Source organism: Vicugna pacos, chromosome 18 (assembly GCF_048564905.1).
Source record: "Vicugna pacos chromosome 18, VicPac4, whole genome shotgun sequence".
NCBI classification, from domain to species: Eukaryota; Metazoa; Chordata; class Mammalia; order Artiodactyla; family Camelidae; genus Vicugna; species Vicugna pacos.
In genome coordinates this window covers 19,808,626-19,823,341 of record NC_133004.1, presented here as the reverse complement: position 1 = coordinate 19,823,341, position 14,716 = coordinate 19,808,626, and the positions used below count along the sequence as shown (strand labels likewise).

The 14,716-nt window shown below is 44.2% G+C and overlaps 1 protein-coding gene across 1 annotated transcript; it reads right to left on the bottom strand.

The window, feature by feature from the left end:
• Positions 1-431: 431 nt before the first annotated feature.
• On the bottom strand, positions 432-14,705 carry GNPTG (N-acetylglucosamine-1-phosphate transferase subunit gamma). Its single transcript, XM_006204251.4, has 11 exons — positions 14,580-14,705; positions 14,386-14,443; positions 14,238-14,305; positions 1,926-1,980; positions 1,777-1,860; positions 1,577-1,670; positions 1,389-1,503; positions 1,228-1,310; positions 1,014-1,145; positions 851-932; positions 432-758 (listed from the first exon to the last, which is right to left on the bottom strand). The coding sequence occupies exons 1-11, from the start codon at positions 14,629-14,631 to the stop codon at positions 661-663; spliced, it is 921 nt and encodes a 306-aa protein (XP_006204313.2). The 5' UTR covers positions 14,632-14,705; the 3' UTR covers positions 432-660.
• Positions 14,706-14,716: the final 11 nt, after the last annotated feature.

The window sequence follows — 14,716 nt, the reverse complement described above, 5'->3', positions numbered from 1 at the left end:
GAACCACCTGGGGGTGCCTGGGCCATACCTGCAGCAATCTCCCATGGTCCTTCCCACCTCTGCCACCTGGCTGCAGTGGGCCTGGTCGTCTGAGGTATCCACCCTGTGCAGGCGGCGTCTCAGGGTGTCACCGTCTTGCACGCGGGGAGGGCCGGGTGTAGCGGACGCAGCCGCGTGGTGCTCGGTGAGGCCATTGTTCTTGCTGCCCTGATCTGTCAGCCCCCGGGTGTTCAGTATTAGTGGTGATGTTACAGTCTCACACCATTTGTGTAACTGGACAGCAGACCTCGACTCAGTGTAGAAGCCTCATGAGGGTTAATATTTATGGAAGCCCCCAGCTGTTGTATGTTTTGAGTATTTAGATGAGAATGTTATTGGAATGGAATTTTCTTAATCCAGAAGGTAGTATTTATAATGCATAATCATTGTAGTGAATTGTTTAAAGTTGTTAACACTTATTTCAATTTTTTTACACTATAGCATTTATGCAATGGTTTACAGAATTCATGGAATTATTTTTATCAGTATGAAAATTAATTAAAACTTGGAATCTTTCCTTTGTTTTGTCTGCATCTTTGAGTATAACCTGGAGAGCTGCCTGGAACAGAAGGAACAGAGGATGTACATCCTTGGGCCCAAGACTCCTTGCTCTGCCCCAGATCACAAGGTGTTCCCATGCAGTCCGGGGTCGTCTTGTAGGTGCTCTGCTGTCCTGGCTGTGGGTGTCTTGGAGCCTAAGTTCTCAGAGCTGGAAGTTTCTGCCAAAACACCAGGAAGCAGGAGGTCAGGACCTGACCTGCAGGAAGCAGGTCCCAGGGGGGCTTGGCCCAACCCCTCAGACACGACTGACCTGCAGGCTTCACATAGGGGATGCCATGCTGGGTCAGCATACTTCTTAGTTTTTTTACCTCCTTTGACAGGGCTTTATGTGCCTAGAACAGAACAGTTCAAAAGGAGACTTCAGCCCCTTGGGGGAAGGAGTGCCACCCTGCGTCCAGGGTCCCCACCTGTACCTCACTGCAGCTCTCCAGCGTCTCAAACACCAAGCCCTTAGTGCCTCCTTCCTGCTGTGCCAACTCGCTTTGTTCTGGAGTCTTTAAGTAGCCAGCATCCTCAAAAATTGCCCGGAGCAACTTCTCATAGCCCTGAAGGTGGAGGATGAGGAGGGAGCAGGTAGCTCGGGCTGCAGTGCACCCAGCCCAGGGGCCACCTGCCCCTGCAGCTCACCTGGGAGGTGATCAGCTCATCTGCCAGGTCTTGTTCCACCTGGTCCCACCTCTGCTGCAGGGCCGCAGGCAGGGCCGGGTACACTGAGAATCCAACAGAAACCAGACTTAGGTGAGCCCCTCTGCCCCCACCTCCATGCCCCCAGCTGCCCGGGCACCTACCTAACAAGGAGTGGGGGTGGCAGACGAGGGGTGTCTCGAACGTTAGTGAGTAGACACAGGTGCTCGGCTCAGACACGTGGGACAAGCGGTTGCTTTTGCCACAGGTGAGCTCCACCTAGGGGGTGGACCGTGTGAGTGGGTGGGGGACGCTGGGCCCCCCACGTCCGGCCCCCTCCCACACAGCCCACCTTGCTCTGCCGGCTCCGGGACTGGCAGGAGTCGCCATCCCTCATCCACATGCCCCTGAAGGTATTGTTGTTGATTTCCCACTCGTGCCAGATGCTGGGGAGGAGCGCAGTGCATGAGGCTGGGGTGTGGAGCGGGGTGGATGACAGACAGAGGGACACCACCCCCCGTTGCCGCAGCCACCTGCCCCCGCCCCACTCACCCAAGGATCCCGCTGTAGGCGTTCCAGCGGAAGGTCTGCTCATGCTGGGTCACGTTGTGGAATGGGCAGAACTCGTACTTGTACCTGGGGGCACAGTGCCATCAGGGGGGTCCCAGCCCCTGGCCACGCCTGCCCCTCCCCTCACTCACGTGGACTCCACCAGGCTGAAGCACTTGCCAGAGAGTCTGAAGAGATGCGCGGGCCCTGGAAGGGGAGAGCACGGCATGCTGAGTGGGCAGGCGGGCAGAAATGGCAACCCACAAAACCAGGGCAGTTCAGAAAAAGAGCTAGTGGGTTTAAACTTTAAAAATGGAGTGAAAGAGCTTGAGTGCATCAAAGCCAAGTACCAAACTAGGATGCTCCATGCTCATAACTGAAAACATCAAAAGAACCACCAGAAACCAGCTATGCTAACTTTCCAGTTCTGGAAAATAGGTCTCCAGCAACCAAACGAGTACCACACAATAGAGCCACCTTAAAGCTTGAAAAACAAGTCCTATGGCCTGTTCACTGGCCCTCTTCCCAGCGTGGTTGTGAGGAGTGGGTCAACCTCATCGGCAGCATCCCAGCCTTCCTGTTTTGCCCAACTCAGATTCCAGACAGGAGAGGGGCAAGAGGCTATGGGTGGACTCACAACAGGCCACCCAGGGCTCAAGAAGCTGGGGCGACTCTTGGGGAGATGAAGACATCCAAAAGCAGCCCTGCCCATGGCCACCCCCAGCCTAGTGGTAAAGGATACCCTGGCACAGCCCGGTAGAGTTTTCAACAAAACAGTGCAAGGTATACAAAGCAACCACCCAGGAGAAGCCCAGACACTGGGCTGACTGAAGAACAAGTGTCTTAAATATGCTCAAAGAACTGAAGGCTATCATGGAAAGGAACCATAAAAATACGGAGCTGAAGAAGATTTGAGCAGAGAAAAGAATCAACGAAGAGACAGAGAAAGACACTGTTGGATACACTGTGGGAGTCTCCAAAGGAAAAAAGGGGGCAAAGAGATCATCTGAGGAAATTACTTTCCCAATTTGATAAAAGACATGAATCTACAAATTCAGCTCACTGAACTTGGAGTTAGTTAAGAGACCCACACCAAGACACAGAATAAAAATGTCAAAAGCCAGGTCAAAAGCAGCAAGAAGTGACCTATCACATCAAGGGATTCTTAGTAAGATTACCAGCCCATTTCTCTGCTACACTTCGGAGGCCAGAAAGGAGTGAGATGAAAGAAAAACTGTTAACTGAGGGCTCTATGTCCAAAAAACTATCCTCCAAAAATGAGAGCAAAGTCAAAATACTCTTAGATAAACCAAAGCGGAGGGACTTCATTACCATGAGGCCTGCTTGGGAGGGAATTCTTCCAGTAACCTCCAGTAAATACACAGGCAAACCACAAAACAGTGCTGCGATTCTGATCTGCAAATCTACAGGATTTAAAAAACAGATGCATGAAAATAATTACAAATCTGTGTCAGCGGGTACACAATGTATAAAGAGGTAATTTCTGAAATCAGTAACAAAGTTGGGTGAGGGGCAGAGCTGTACAGGAGAGGTCTTTGAATTTATACCAACCTCAGTCGTGTACAAATTAGACTTTAATAGCTTTATGATGTTATGTAATCCCCTGGCAACCACAGAGGAAATAGCTAGGTAGAATATACACAAAAGGAAATAAGACGAAAAAAAGTCAAAATATGTTGCTTAGGGAGGTCAACAAAAAGTAATGGAGAGGATGAAGGACAAAAAAAGCTGTAAGACAAATTTTGCTGTTTCCTGGAATCCTTCCTTAACAATAACTACTTTAAACGTAAAGGGATTAAACTCCTACATTCAAAGGCATAAACTGGCCAAGTGGATAAAAAATTGTGATCCAACTATATAATCTTTGTAACTCACTTCAGATCAAAGACACAAGCAGGCTGAAAGTGAAAGGATGGAAAAAAAATACCCATGCAAACAACAGAGCAGAAGTGGCCACACTAATATCAGACAAACTAGACTGTCAGTCAAACGCTCACGTTCAAGAGAACAGAGGATCCTTTTTATTTACTGATAAAAGGATCAGTTCACCAAGACTGTAACAATTATAAACATATGGGCACCAAACATCAGAGCCTGAAAATAACATGAGGCAAACACTGACAGAACTGAAGGGAGAAACAGACAGTTCTACAATGCTTGGACACAGAGGACTGATCGACACTATAAACCACCAGGACCTAACAGACGTACACAGAACGCCCCACCCAACAGCAGCAGACTGTACAACATTCTCCCGAAAGACCATATGTTAGACCACTTAATAAACTTAAAAAGACTGAAATCAGTTTCTTTTCTGATCACAATAATCAGATCAAAAGCAGAGCAAATGCAGGAAATTCACAAACATATGGAAATTAACACAACCTTAAACAAGACTGGGTCAAAGAATTCACAGGGGAAACCAGAAAATTGAGACAAAAACAAAACACAAGGTACCAAAATTTATCAGATAAAATGAGAGCAATGCTTAGAGGAAAATTTATGGCTTAAACACATTCAAAACTAAGACCTTAAATAAATAACCTAACTTTTCACACTTTAAGGAACTAGGAAAAGAAGGGCAAACCAAATCCAAACTTAGCAAAAGGAAGAAAATAATAAAGAGCAGGGATAAAACAAATCAGTAAAAGCAAAAGTTGGTTCTTTGAACAACAAAACTACAAAATTAAAGCTTGATTACTACAAGAAAAAAGAAAAGATTCAAGTTACTAAAATCATAAATGAAACTAGGGACATTACTATCAATTTTACAGAAATAAAGAGGATTATAAGACAATAATATGAACAGCAGTATGCCAACAAATTGATAACTTAGGTGAAATGGACAAATTCCTAGAAGCATACAATTTACCAATCCTTTTCAAACTCTTCCAAAAAAATTGGAGGAACAGTTCCTGACTCAATTTTATGAAGCCAGTGTTACCCTGGTACCAAAGCCAAAAAGACACAACAAAAAAAGGAAAACTACAAACAAATATCCCTTATGAACATCGATGCAAAAATCCTCAACAAAATACTGGCAAGCTGAATTCAGCAGCACACTAAAAGGGTTCTACACCATGACTACATGGGGTTTATTCCTGGAAGGTAAGAATGGTTCAAAATATAAAGCCAATTAGTGTAATACACGCCATTAACAGAATAAAGAGGTTGAGGGGACTAAAACATAAAAATTGTTGCAGGAAAAAGCACTTACCAAAATTCAACATGCTTTCATAATGAAAACACTCAACAAAGGAGAAATGGAAGGAAACTTCCTCAACACAATAAAGGCCATACATGCAAAAACCACAGCTACTATCACACTCAATGATGAAAGAATGGAAGCTTTGCTCCTAAGAGCAGGACAGGACAAGGAAGCTCTCAGCACTGCTATTCACTACTCAACACTGTACTGGAAGCCCTAGCCAGAGCAATTAGACAAAAAAAGAAGAAGCACCAAAATTAGAAAGAAGTAAAATTATAATGCCATGTTTGCAGATGACATGATGTAGAAAATCCTAAAGAGTCACCAGAAATCCGTTAGAGCTAACAAATCCAGCAAAAGTTGCAGGATACAAAATTAACACTCAAAAACCAGTTGTTTCTATACAACACCCAGACAACCCAACAAGGAAATTTAAGAAAACAATTCCATTTAAAATAGCATCAAAGAAAAAATAATTTTAAGAAAAACTTAACCAAGGAGGCAAAACACTACCAAGGAGGCAAAACACTTTTAACTGAGAACTACAAGATACTGCTGAAACAAAGATAAATAAACGGAAAGACATCTTGTGTTCATGGACAGAAAGATTTAACATTAAGACGTCAATACTACCAAAGTGACCTACTGTTCAACAAAATCCACAGCAAAACAATGACTTTTGTTTTGAAGGAACACTGGTTGATAACACTGTATTAATTTCACATGCACAACATCATATTTCTGCTTCTATATACACTGTGCTCACCACCAAAAACTTATTTTCTGTCTGACCCAATGACATTTTTTTCCAGAAAACAGAAAAATCCATTCTACAATTAAAATGGATTCCCGAAGGACCCCAAATAGCCAAAACTATCTTGAAATAGAACCAAGTTGAAGGACTCACAATTCTTGATTTTTAAAACTTACTTCAAAGTGACAGTAATTAAAACAGTGTGGTGCTGGCATATGGACAGACACGCTGAGCAATGGAACAGAACAGACGGCCCACAAATAAAGTCCTGGATACGTGTTCAAGTGATCTGACAGGGTGCCAACACCATTCAGTGGAGGAAAGGACAGACTCTTCAACAAAAGGAGCCAGGAGACTGGATGTCCATATGGAGAAGAATGAAGGTGGACCCTCACACCACGTCCAGAAATTAACTCAAAATGGATCAGTGGCTGAAACTACACAATATAGGGGGAAATCTTTGACACTGGCTTTGGTAGTGATTCCTTGGATATGACAACGAAGGTAAAGGCACCAAAAGGAAAACTAGATAAATGCAACTTCAAAATTAAAAACTTTGCAAAAGAGTGTTGCAGGACAACATACAAAAAGTGAGAAAGTATTTGCAAATCACATTTCTAATAAGGGTAATATCCAGAATATATAAAGAACTCCTATAAAAACAACAACAAAACCCCCAAACAACCCAGCTAAAGAATGGACCAAGGATTACTAGACATTTTCCTGAAGAAGTGGCGCAGATAGCCCATCAGCAACATGGAAAGATGCTCAATATCATCGGTCGTTAGGGAAATAAAAATCAGACCCACAGTAAGATATCACTTCAGACCCATATGAAGTGGGACAGCTATTGTCAAAAAGACAAGGAATAACAAATACCGGTGAGGACGTGGAGAAACTGGAACCTTTGTGCACTGCTGGTGGGCCTGTAAAATGGTGCACCTGCTGCTGAAAACAGTTTGGCAGCTCCTCATAAAGCTTAAGTAGAGAATTATAAGATTCAGCAAATCGACTCCTGGGTAGGTACCCAAAGGAACTGAAAGCAGGGACTCAGCTGCTGCACACCCACACCCACGGCAGCATAACTCACAGAACTAAGAAACATAAACAACCCAAGTGTCCATGAACAGACGAATAGATAAAACAGAATGTGGTATATAGGTACCATCAAATATTATTCAGCCTTAAAGAGAAAGGAATTTCTGACACGTGCTGCGTGGATGAACCTTCAAGACATTATGCTCAGTGAAACAGATCAATCACAAAAGGACAAGTAGCAATGATTCCACTTATATGAGACACTTAGTTCATTCCAGCTGCTATAACAAAATACCAGAGACTGGGTAATTTATCAACTACAGAAATTTATTTTTCACAGGTCTCGGGGGTTGGAAGTCTGGGATCAGGGCACCAGCACAGTCGAGTTCTAGTTCACAGAGGGCGCCTTCTCACTGTGTCCTCACGCGGAGGAAGGGGTTGGGGGCCCTCTGGAGCCTCTTTATATTATAAGGGTACTAATCCCACTTCTGAGGGCTCCATTCTCATGCCTTAAGCACCTTCCCAAGACCTCACCTCCTAAAACCATCATTTTGCAGTTAGGATTTCAACCTAGGAATTTCAGGGGGACATAACTGGACCATAGCAGGGATCTAGAGTCATCAAATTCAGAGACAGAAACAGAATGTTAAGTGCCAGAGGCTGGGGAAAGAGGTTCAGTTTGGGAATTTAAAAAAGTTCTGGAGATGATGGAGGTGATGTCTGCCCAATAACAGGAATGTGCTTAATGCCTCTGAAAGGTACATCTAAAAATGGTTCAACTGGTACATTTTAGGTATATTTTACCACAATAAAAAAGGGGGGAATTAAAGAAAGGGGGGGTGTTGTATTTTCTTACACTAGCAAAAAGAAAGACCAGAAGACCAAACCATAAAACAACAAATGGAATCAAGGCAGTATGGTATTGGCATAAAAAGACACACAGGTCAACAGAATAGAGAGTCCAGAAATAAACCCACACATACACAGTCAATTAATCTATGACAAAGGAGCCAAGAATACACCTAGGGGAAAGGACAGTCTCTTCAATAAATGGTATTAGTTAAACTGGACCACTGTCTGACACCACACAAAAAATCTAACTTAAAGACTTGAATGTAAGACCAGAAACCATGAAAATCCTAGAAGAAAACATTGCTGGCAAGCTCCTTGACATCAGTCTTGGTGATTTTTAAAATCTGACTCCAAAAACAAAAGCAAAAATAAACAATCAGGACTGCATCAAACTAAAAAGCACCTGCACAGCCAAGGAAACCATCAACAAAATGAAAGGCAACCTACTGGATGGGATAAAATATCTGCAAATGGTATATATCTGATAAGGGGCTAATATCCAAAACATATAAAGAACTCACACAACTCAATAGCAAAACAAAACAAAACAAAACAGAACAAAACAAAACAAAAACAAAAACAGAAAACAATCTGATTAAAAAATGGACAGAGGATCTGAAAAGACATTTTTCCAAAGACACAGAAGGAGCCAACAGGCATATGAAAAGATGCTCACTAATAATTAGGGAAATGCAAATCAAAACCACAGTGAGACATCACCTCACATCTGTCAGGATGGCTACCAACAAAGGGACAAGAAATAAGTGTTGGCGAGGTTGTGAACTAAAGGGAACCCTTGTGCACTGCTGGTGGGAATGGAAATTGGTGCAGCCACTATGGAAAACAGGATGGAGAGTCTCAAAATTAAATACAGAATGATCATACGATCCAGGAATTCCACTTCTGGATATTTATCCAAAGAAAACGAAATCACTAAGTTGGAAAAATATCTGCATGCCCATGTTCGTAGCTGCATTATTTACAAGAGCCAAGGTATAGAAACCACCTAAGTTTCCAATGATGGATACAGAAAATGGGTTATATGTATGTATGTATGTATGTATGTATGTGTGTGTGTGTGTGTGTGTCTGTATGTGTGCATATACATATATATATTTATTGAATATTATTCAGCAATAAAACAAGAAATTGCCATTTGCAACATGGATGGATCTTAAGGGCATTATCCTAAGTGAAATGTCAGAGAAAAATAGATACAAATATGATCTCACTTAAGAGGAATCTGAAACACAAAACACTAAGCTCACAGATACAGAGAACAGACTGGTGGTTGTCAGAGGTGGGGGATTGGAGGCAAAATGAATGAAGAGGGTCAAAAGGTACAAACTTCCAGTAATAAAATAGGTCCTGAGGATGTAACGTACAGTATGGTGACTACAGTTGATGATACCAAACTGCATACCTGAAAGTTGCTAAACGTCCTCATCACAAGAAGAGAAGTTCTGGGTAACCATGTGTGGTGTTGGGTATTAATTAGACTCACTGTGATCATTCTGTAATATGTACAAATACTGAATTATTATGTTGTACAACTGAAAGTGATGTCAATTATACTTTAATTTAAAAAGACAAACAAACAGCAAATAGTCCTTGGCAGGGACCACAGTGTAACAAAACGAGGCAGGAAGGAGAGTTCAGGGCGCATCTGCCCTAAAGCTGACGTGTGAACCATGTGAGTGTGCTGACCCGCTCAAAGGTAAAATAAAAGGATGACATTAAAACCCTACAGCTGAAATCAAAGCAAACACACTGATCTGTACACAGTAAAGTCACCTCATTGGGAAAAGAATCACTCTCAGTGACTTAAACACATACTGTCACGAGTTAATAGCAGTAATACCAGATCAACATTTTTGAAACCATCATATGTATGCTGTAGAGTAAAGCAAATAACCATGTGAACTACGTCGGAAGCCATATCCAGACATCAGACCAGGCCTCCTGGAGGTCCCACTGGAAAACACTGGATAGACCAGGCCTCCTGGAGGTCCCACTGGAAAACACTGGATAGACAGTCTGAACGCCTGATGCAGTGCAGGAGTCAGGGGGCAGGGGGCGTACTTGAAAGGAGAGAGAGAACTGATTCCTGCTGGTGTGACTCCCAGCAGTGATGGCTGCGATGGCTAAGACGAGGCATAACCTGCCCCGGTCTCTGGCTGGAGGATCTGGAACAGAGGGAAAAGACCCAGCAGCTAGAACGTCTGGGTCAATATCAAAAAGTGGAGGGGGGCACCCTGCAGGGCTCTTTGGGTGAGCCCTGCATGCACACACACTACCAAGCAGAGATGTGCTGCCTCCACCACAGAGCAGAGCCCTGTGTGAGTTTAGCACAGCCAGCTGCCTGAACCAACAACACTCTTTCTCAGAAGAATAGAGCCCAGCCAAGAGGGTATTCCAAAAGTATGAGACATATGACAAGGACCCCAAATACAATCCATACCCAAGAGACAAGGCGGTCCCTGAAGACTGACCCTAACAGACACACACACACACACACACACACAAAAACACACACACACACACAGATACTGCAAGTAGAAGAGGATTTTAAAGCAGCTATTACAACTGTGTTCAAGGCTGTAAAGTAAAATATGGTAAATGAATAAATAGGAAATCTCAGCTCATAAACAGAAATTAGAAAAAGAACTGGAAGAAACTCTAGACATGAAAAAAAGTCAGAAATAATTAGTAATTTAAATAGAGCAATACATAAAACGTATGTATTAATCATGACCAAGTGGAGCTTATTCCAAGAATGCAAGGTTGGCTCAACATTCAAAAGCCAATGCTACCCACTAAATAAAGTCTAAAAAAGAAAACCCCAGGGTCATCTCAGGTGCAGAAAAAGCATCTGACAAACCCAACATCCATTCGTGGTAAAAACTCAGTCACCAGGAACAGCAGGGAACATCCTCTACCTGGGAAAGGGCTACAAACAACCCTCTGTAGACCCTGAATGGAAAGCAGGAGACAAGGAACGCCCCCCACCCTATCCTGCTCTCCCCGAATCAGGAGGCCTGGGCAAGGCAAAGGCACATGGATTGGAAAGGGGAAAATACAACTGTCTTCATTCCAGCTAATAGAGACAGAAGACATGTTAGACACCACGGGAATGCAAGGAACAAAATCCAGAATGTGGGAAACAAGTGATCCAGTTTCTTCAATAAATAAATAGCAAGGAAAGAGGGAGGGGATCTGTAGCTTAGAGGAAGCTGGAGGACACGTGAGTACCAGTCAAGCACACACAACAGGCAGGCCTTCGACACTGGCTCAGGCAAACCAACCATGTGTTTAAGATGTATGAGACCTGGGGAGGATGGTATAGCTCAGTGGTAGAGCACATACTTAGCATGCACAAGGTCTTGGGTTCAATGCCCAGTACCTGCATTAAAAAAAATTTTTAATGTATAAGACCGTATAGACATATCTAAAACATGGGATTTCTATTGATTTGTAAGGAATTACTGCCTTTTAAAAAATGTGATAAAGCTACTGTGGCCATGCCCTTGAGGAGATACACACCAAAACATCTGCAAATAAAGTAAAGTTGTGAAAAGTCTGTTTCAAAGCAACCTGGTTGGAAAGAAAGTGGGGTGAGGGGTTGGGGCTGGGTGAGGGTGACTCACATACCCTCCCTCCCCTTTTGCATGTGCTTGAAATTGTCCATAACACACAACTTTTTTTGAAGTTAAGGAAAAATCATGAGTCAAAACACGTATAGCAAGCACTAAAGCTGAGCACAAGCAGAAACACATGATCCCAACTTCGAGCCAAACTGATGATAGAGAAAAGAGTGGCTTGATCAATGCTGGACCTGGTGCCCTACTGTCCATCTCCGGTTGGATACAGCCTAAAATCAAATCTCTCACTCACTGGTTTCATGGTTAGTAGTAACACTGCTATTGTAAATCTCAAACTATTTTATGTAAATTGTAGGAGAAAGGCAGTGAATAAATTTATGTGACTAAAGAACCCAACTTTTTAGTATTAGAGAAAAAGACAATAGAAAATAAAGGAAAACAATCTGACATTACATTTCGACTGCAAACTTAGAATCATGGGTTTCATCGACGCTTTCAGCACAAATGCATACACGTGTGAATCTGTGTGCATGCTTTTTATCTTGCAATAATCATAGACTTACATGACTCCAGTAGTCACCAAAACTAGGAAATTGACATTGGCATGATATAATTAATCAGACAACATACTCAGATTTCAGTTTGTGTATGTACTCAGCAATAAGGAAAAACTAGTGATACATACATGCAACAACACAGATGAATCCTCAAAACACAGTGCTGAGAAAGAAGCCAGCTGCAGCCGTGTATGCCATCTGACTCCATGTAGTTGGAGTCCAAGCACGGATGACACTAATCTATAGTAACAGAAACCAGAAAATGACAGGATGGGGGACTTAGAAAGGGACACACAGGAGTTTTCTGGAGGTGGAAATGCTCTCAATCTTGTTTGGCGGTGCTGATTACACAGATGTACTTGATTTACAAACTCCATCAAACTGAACATGCCAACTATACCTCAATAAAAATTGGGTTTAAATCTCAGCCAATCATGATATTCAAAAAGAAGAGAGAAAGAAAAGAGGGGGAAAAGAAACACTCTTTTCCAACCACAAATGCAAGAAGCACCAGAGAAGTACAAACTCTGCGCTCTTCTGCCCCGTCAGGCTGAACTGTAAGGCTACTGGGGCAGCATGCCCATTCAGTCCTCTAGGGCAGAGAAGAACCTGCCTCCCAACAAACAGACCCTGGCAGACTCAGCCACAGCCAAGTGCAGCCCTCTGACATGATACTGTGCACAGTCCACTGCTTCCCTAGGAAGTACTAGTGCCCAAATTGCTTAACCCGACCATAATCAAGCTTCCAGGCCATTCACAGAGCATACTGGGGAAAGCAGAACAAGCTAATGACCTCATAAACCATATGGACCCAGGAGGTCAAACATTCGGTAAGACAACTGACATGGACTCTTCCAAAAGCCAAGAAAGTTTTTCTAGAAAGGTGGGAGTGGAGGAAACTGCCAGATTAAAACTAAAGACACATAATTAACCACACGCATGTACGCTCCTTGACTGATCCTGTTTTGGAGTAGGTCCTCAGACAACTGGGAAATGCGGACATGGACTGGTTATATTATAGAATTACTGTTAATTTGGGGAGTGGTGGGGTGGAGAATCCACACTAAGTATTTAGGAATAAAGTGTCAGGATGTTTGTAATGGACATTTAAATCGTTCAGCAAAATGAAAATTCACTTTTCTCAAGGTGAAAAGAGAAGTAAATAAAGCAAAAATGTCAAAATGTCAACTGCTGTACTGAGATGGGGAGTATGCTCGGGTTCGCTGTCCCATTCCTCCGTTTTCCTAGTCATCATTTTTCATAGTAAAAAGCTGGAATAGGTTTATTTAGAATGAAAGCTCACATCTGTACCCTCCGTCTCTGATTTCAAGGGTACCCCTGCCCCCACTCCCTGTGGTCCTGCCACCCTTGCTCAAGGCCTTTATTTGGCCACGCCTTTTGCTGGACCCCTCTTCCCTCAAATATCCACATCCCTTACTCCCTTTCCCTCTTCAGCTTTTGACCAAACTTTCACTTCTCAATCTTTTCCTAACCCTCCCCCATTTAAAATGGCAATCCCCGCAACACTCCCCGCATCTGCCCACTTTCCATACTCACAGAGCACTTTTCATCATCAAGCAATCAACATTTTACCTACTTTTTCGTTTACTGCTTACCCACCCGCCTCCGTTAGACTGTCAACTCCATGAGAACAGGCACTGTACGGTTCGTTCATTTCTGCATCCCCAGCATAGACCTTAACACATGGTAGTATTCAACAGAAAAAGTTCTTGGTTTTTGCTACTCATATTTAATACTCATTTAATGACTACACCATTCCACTTCTGGGATCCTGCCTCAGGAAACCACTCACGCTAGCATAGAAAGAGACAGTCTCTAGAAGGGATGTTCCCCAGAGCACTGCTTCTATTGGCCAGAAAAATGTGAACAACACCATGCTGGACAACGAAAGAATGCAGAGCCATCCTATCGAATGCTAAGCGCCAAGTCAAAATTCTTCGTACACCATGAAGACACACAACGAGTGACAAAGCAAAGTTAGCAAACCAGCATAGTAATAGTGCTCATAAAAAGAAGACAAAAATCACAGAAAAATTACTACACGTCTCCTACTTGTATGCATGTAAAAGTATAAAAAACGTCTGGAAAGACAAATACCAAAACGCTAACAGAGATCACCTCTATAAAATAAAATTAAGGACTAAGTCCGGGGTAACTCCTCAACTTGGTAGAGTAACGTTCTGGAACCTCAGCGCGCGCTTAAAAAAATAATTTTAGAAGGCTGACAAACGACTGCATGAACCTCCAAACCCAAACTTTCAGGGCCCCTCATCCGAAGCTGCCCTTCCCTCCCTGGCCCACCTCGAGCAGGCTCATGAGAGCTGACGCTGCCCACCCCGTCGGAAACCCAGGCCAGCTACCTGCTCTATCCCAGGCCCCCAGCACGATCGCGGCTAGGGCCCCGCACTCACCAGATACGGGTGAAGGATCCTTCTTGGGCTGGAGGCGACTGGTCTGGGGCAGGAACGGGTTGTTGAGCCTGCAGGAAGCGGCAGGGTCAGGGGGAACCCGGCCCAGGCCGCCGCTCCCCTTCCCGCCGCACCCCGCTAGGCCACTCACCCGAAAGTGTTGGGCTCCTCCACCACCTTCATCTTGGCGGCACCTGCAGGCGCGGGACCTACGGGGAACAAGCGGTGAGGAAGCGGGTGGGCACATAGTGGCGGGGGCGCGGGGACGGGTCGGAAGGGAGCTCCGGGACGCAGGAGCCTGTAAAGGGATAGAGGAGCGCGGGCGCTGGCGACCCGAACACTAACCAGGCGCCGCGAGCCCGAGCAACAGCACAAAACGCGCTAGACTCATCTCCATGCCGCCGCCGCCGCCGCCGCCGCCGCCGCCGCCGCCGCCGCCGCCGCCGCCGCCGCCGCCGCCGCCGCCGCCGCCGCCGCCGCCG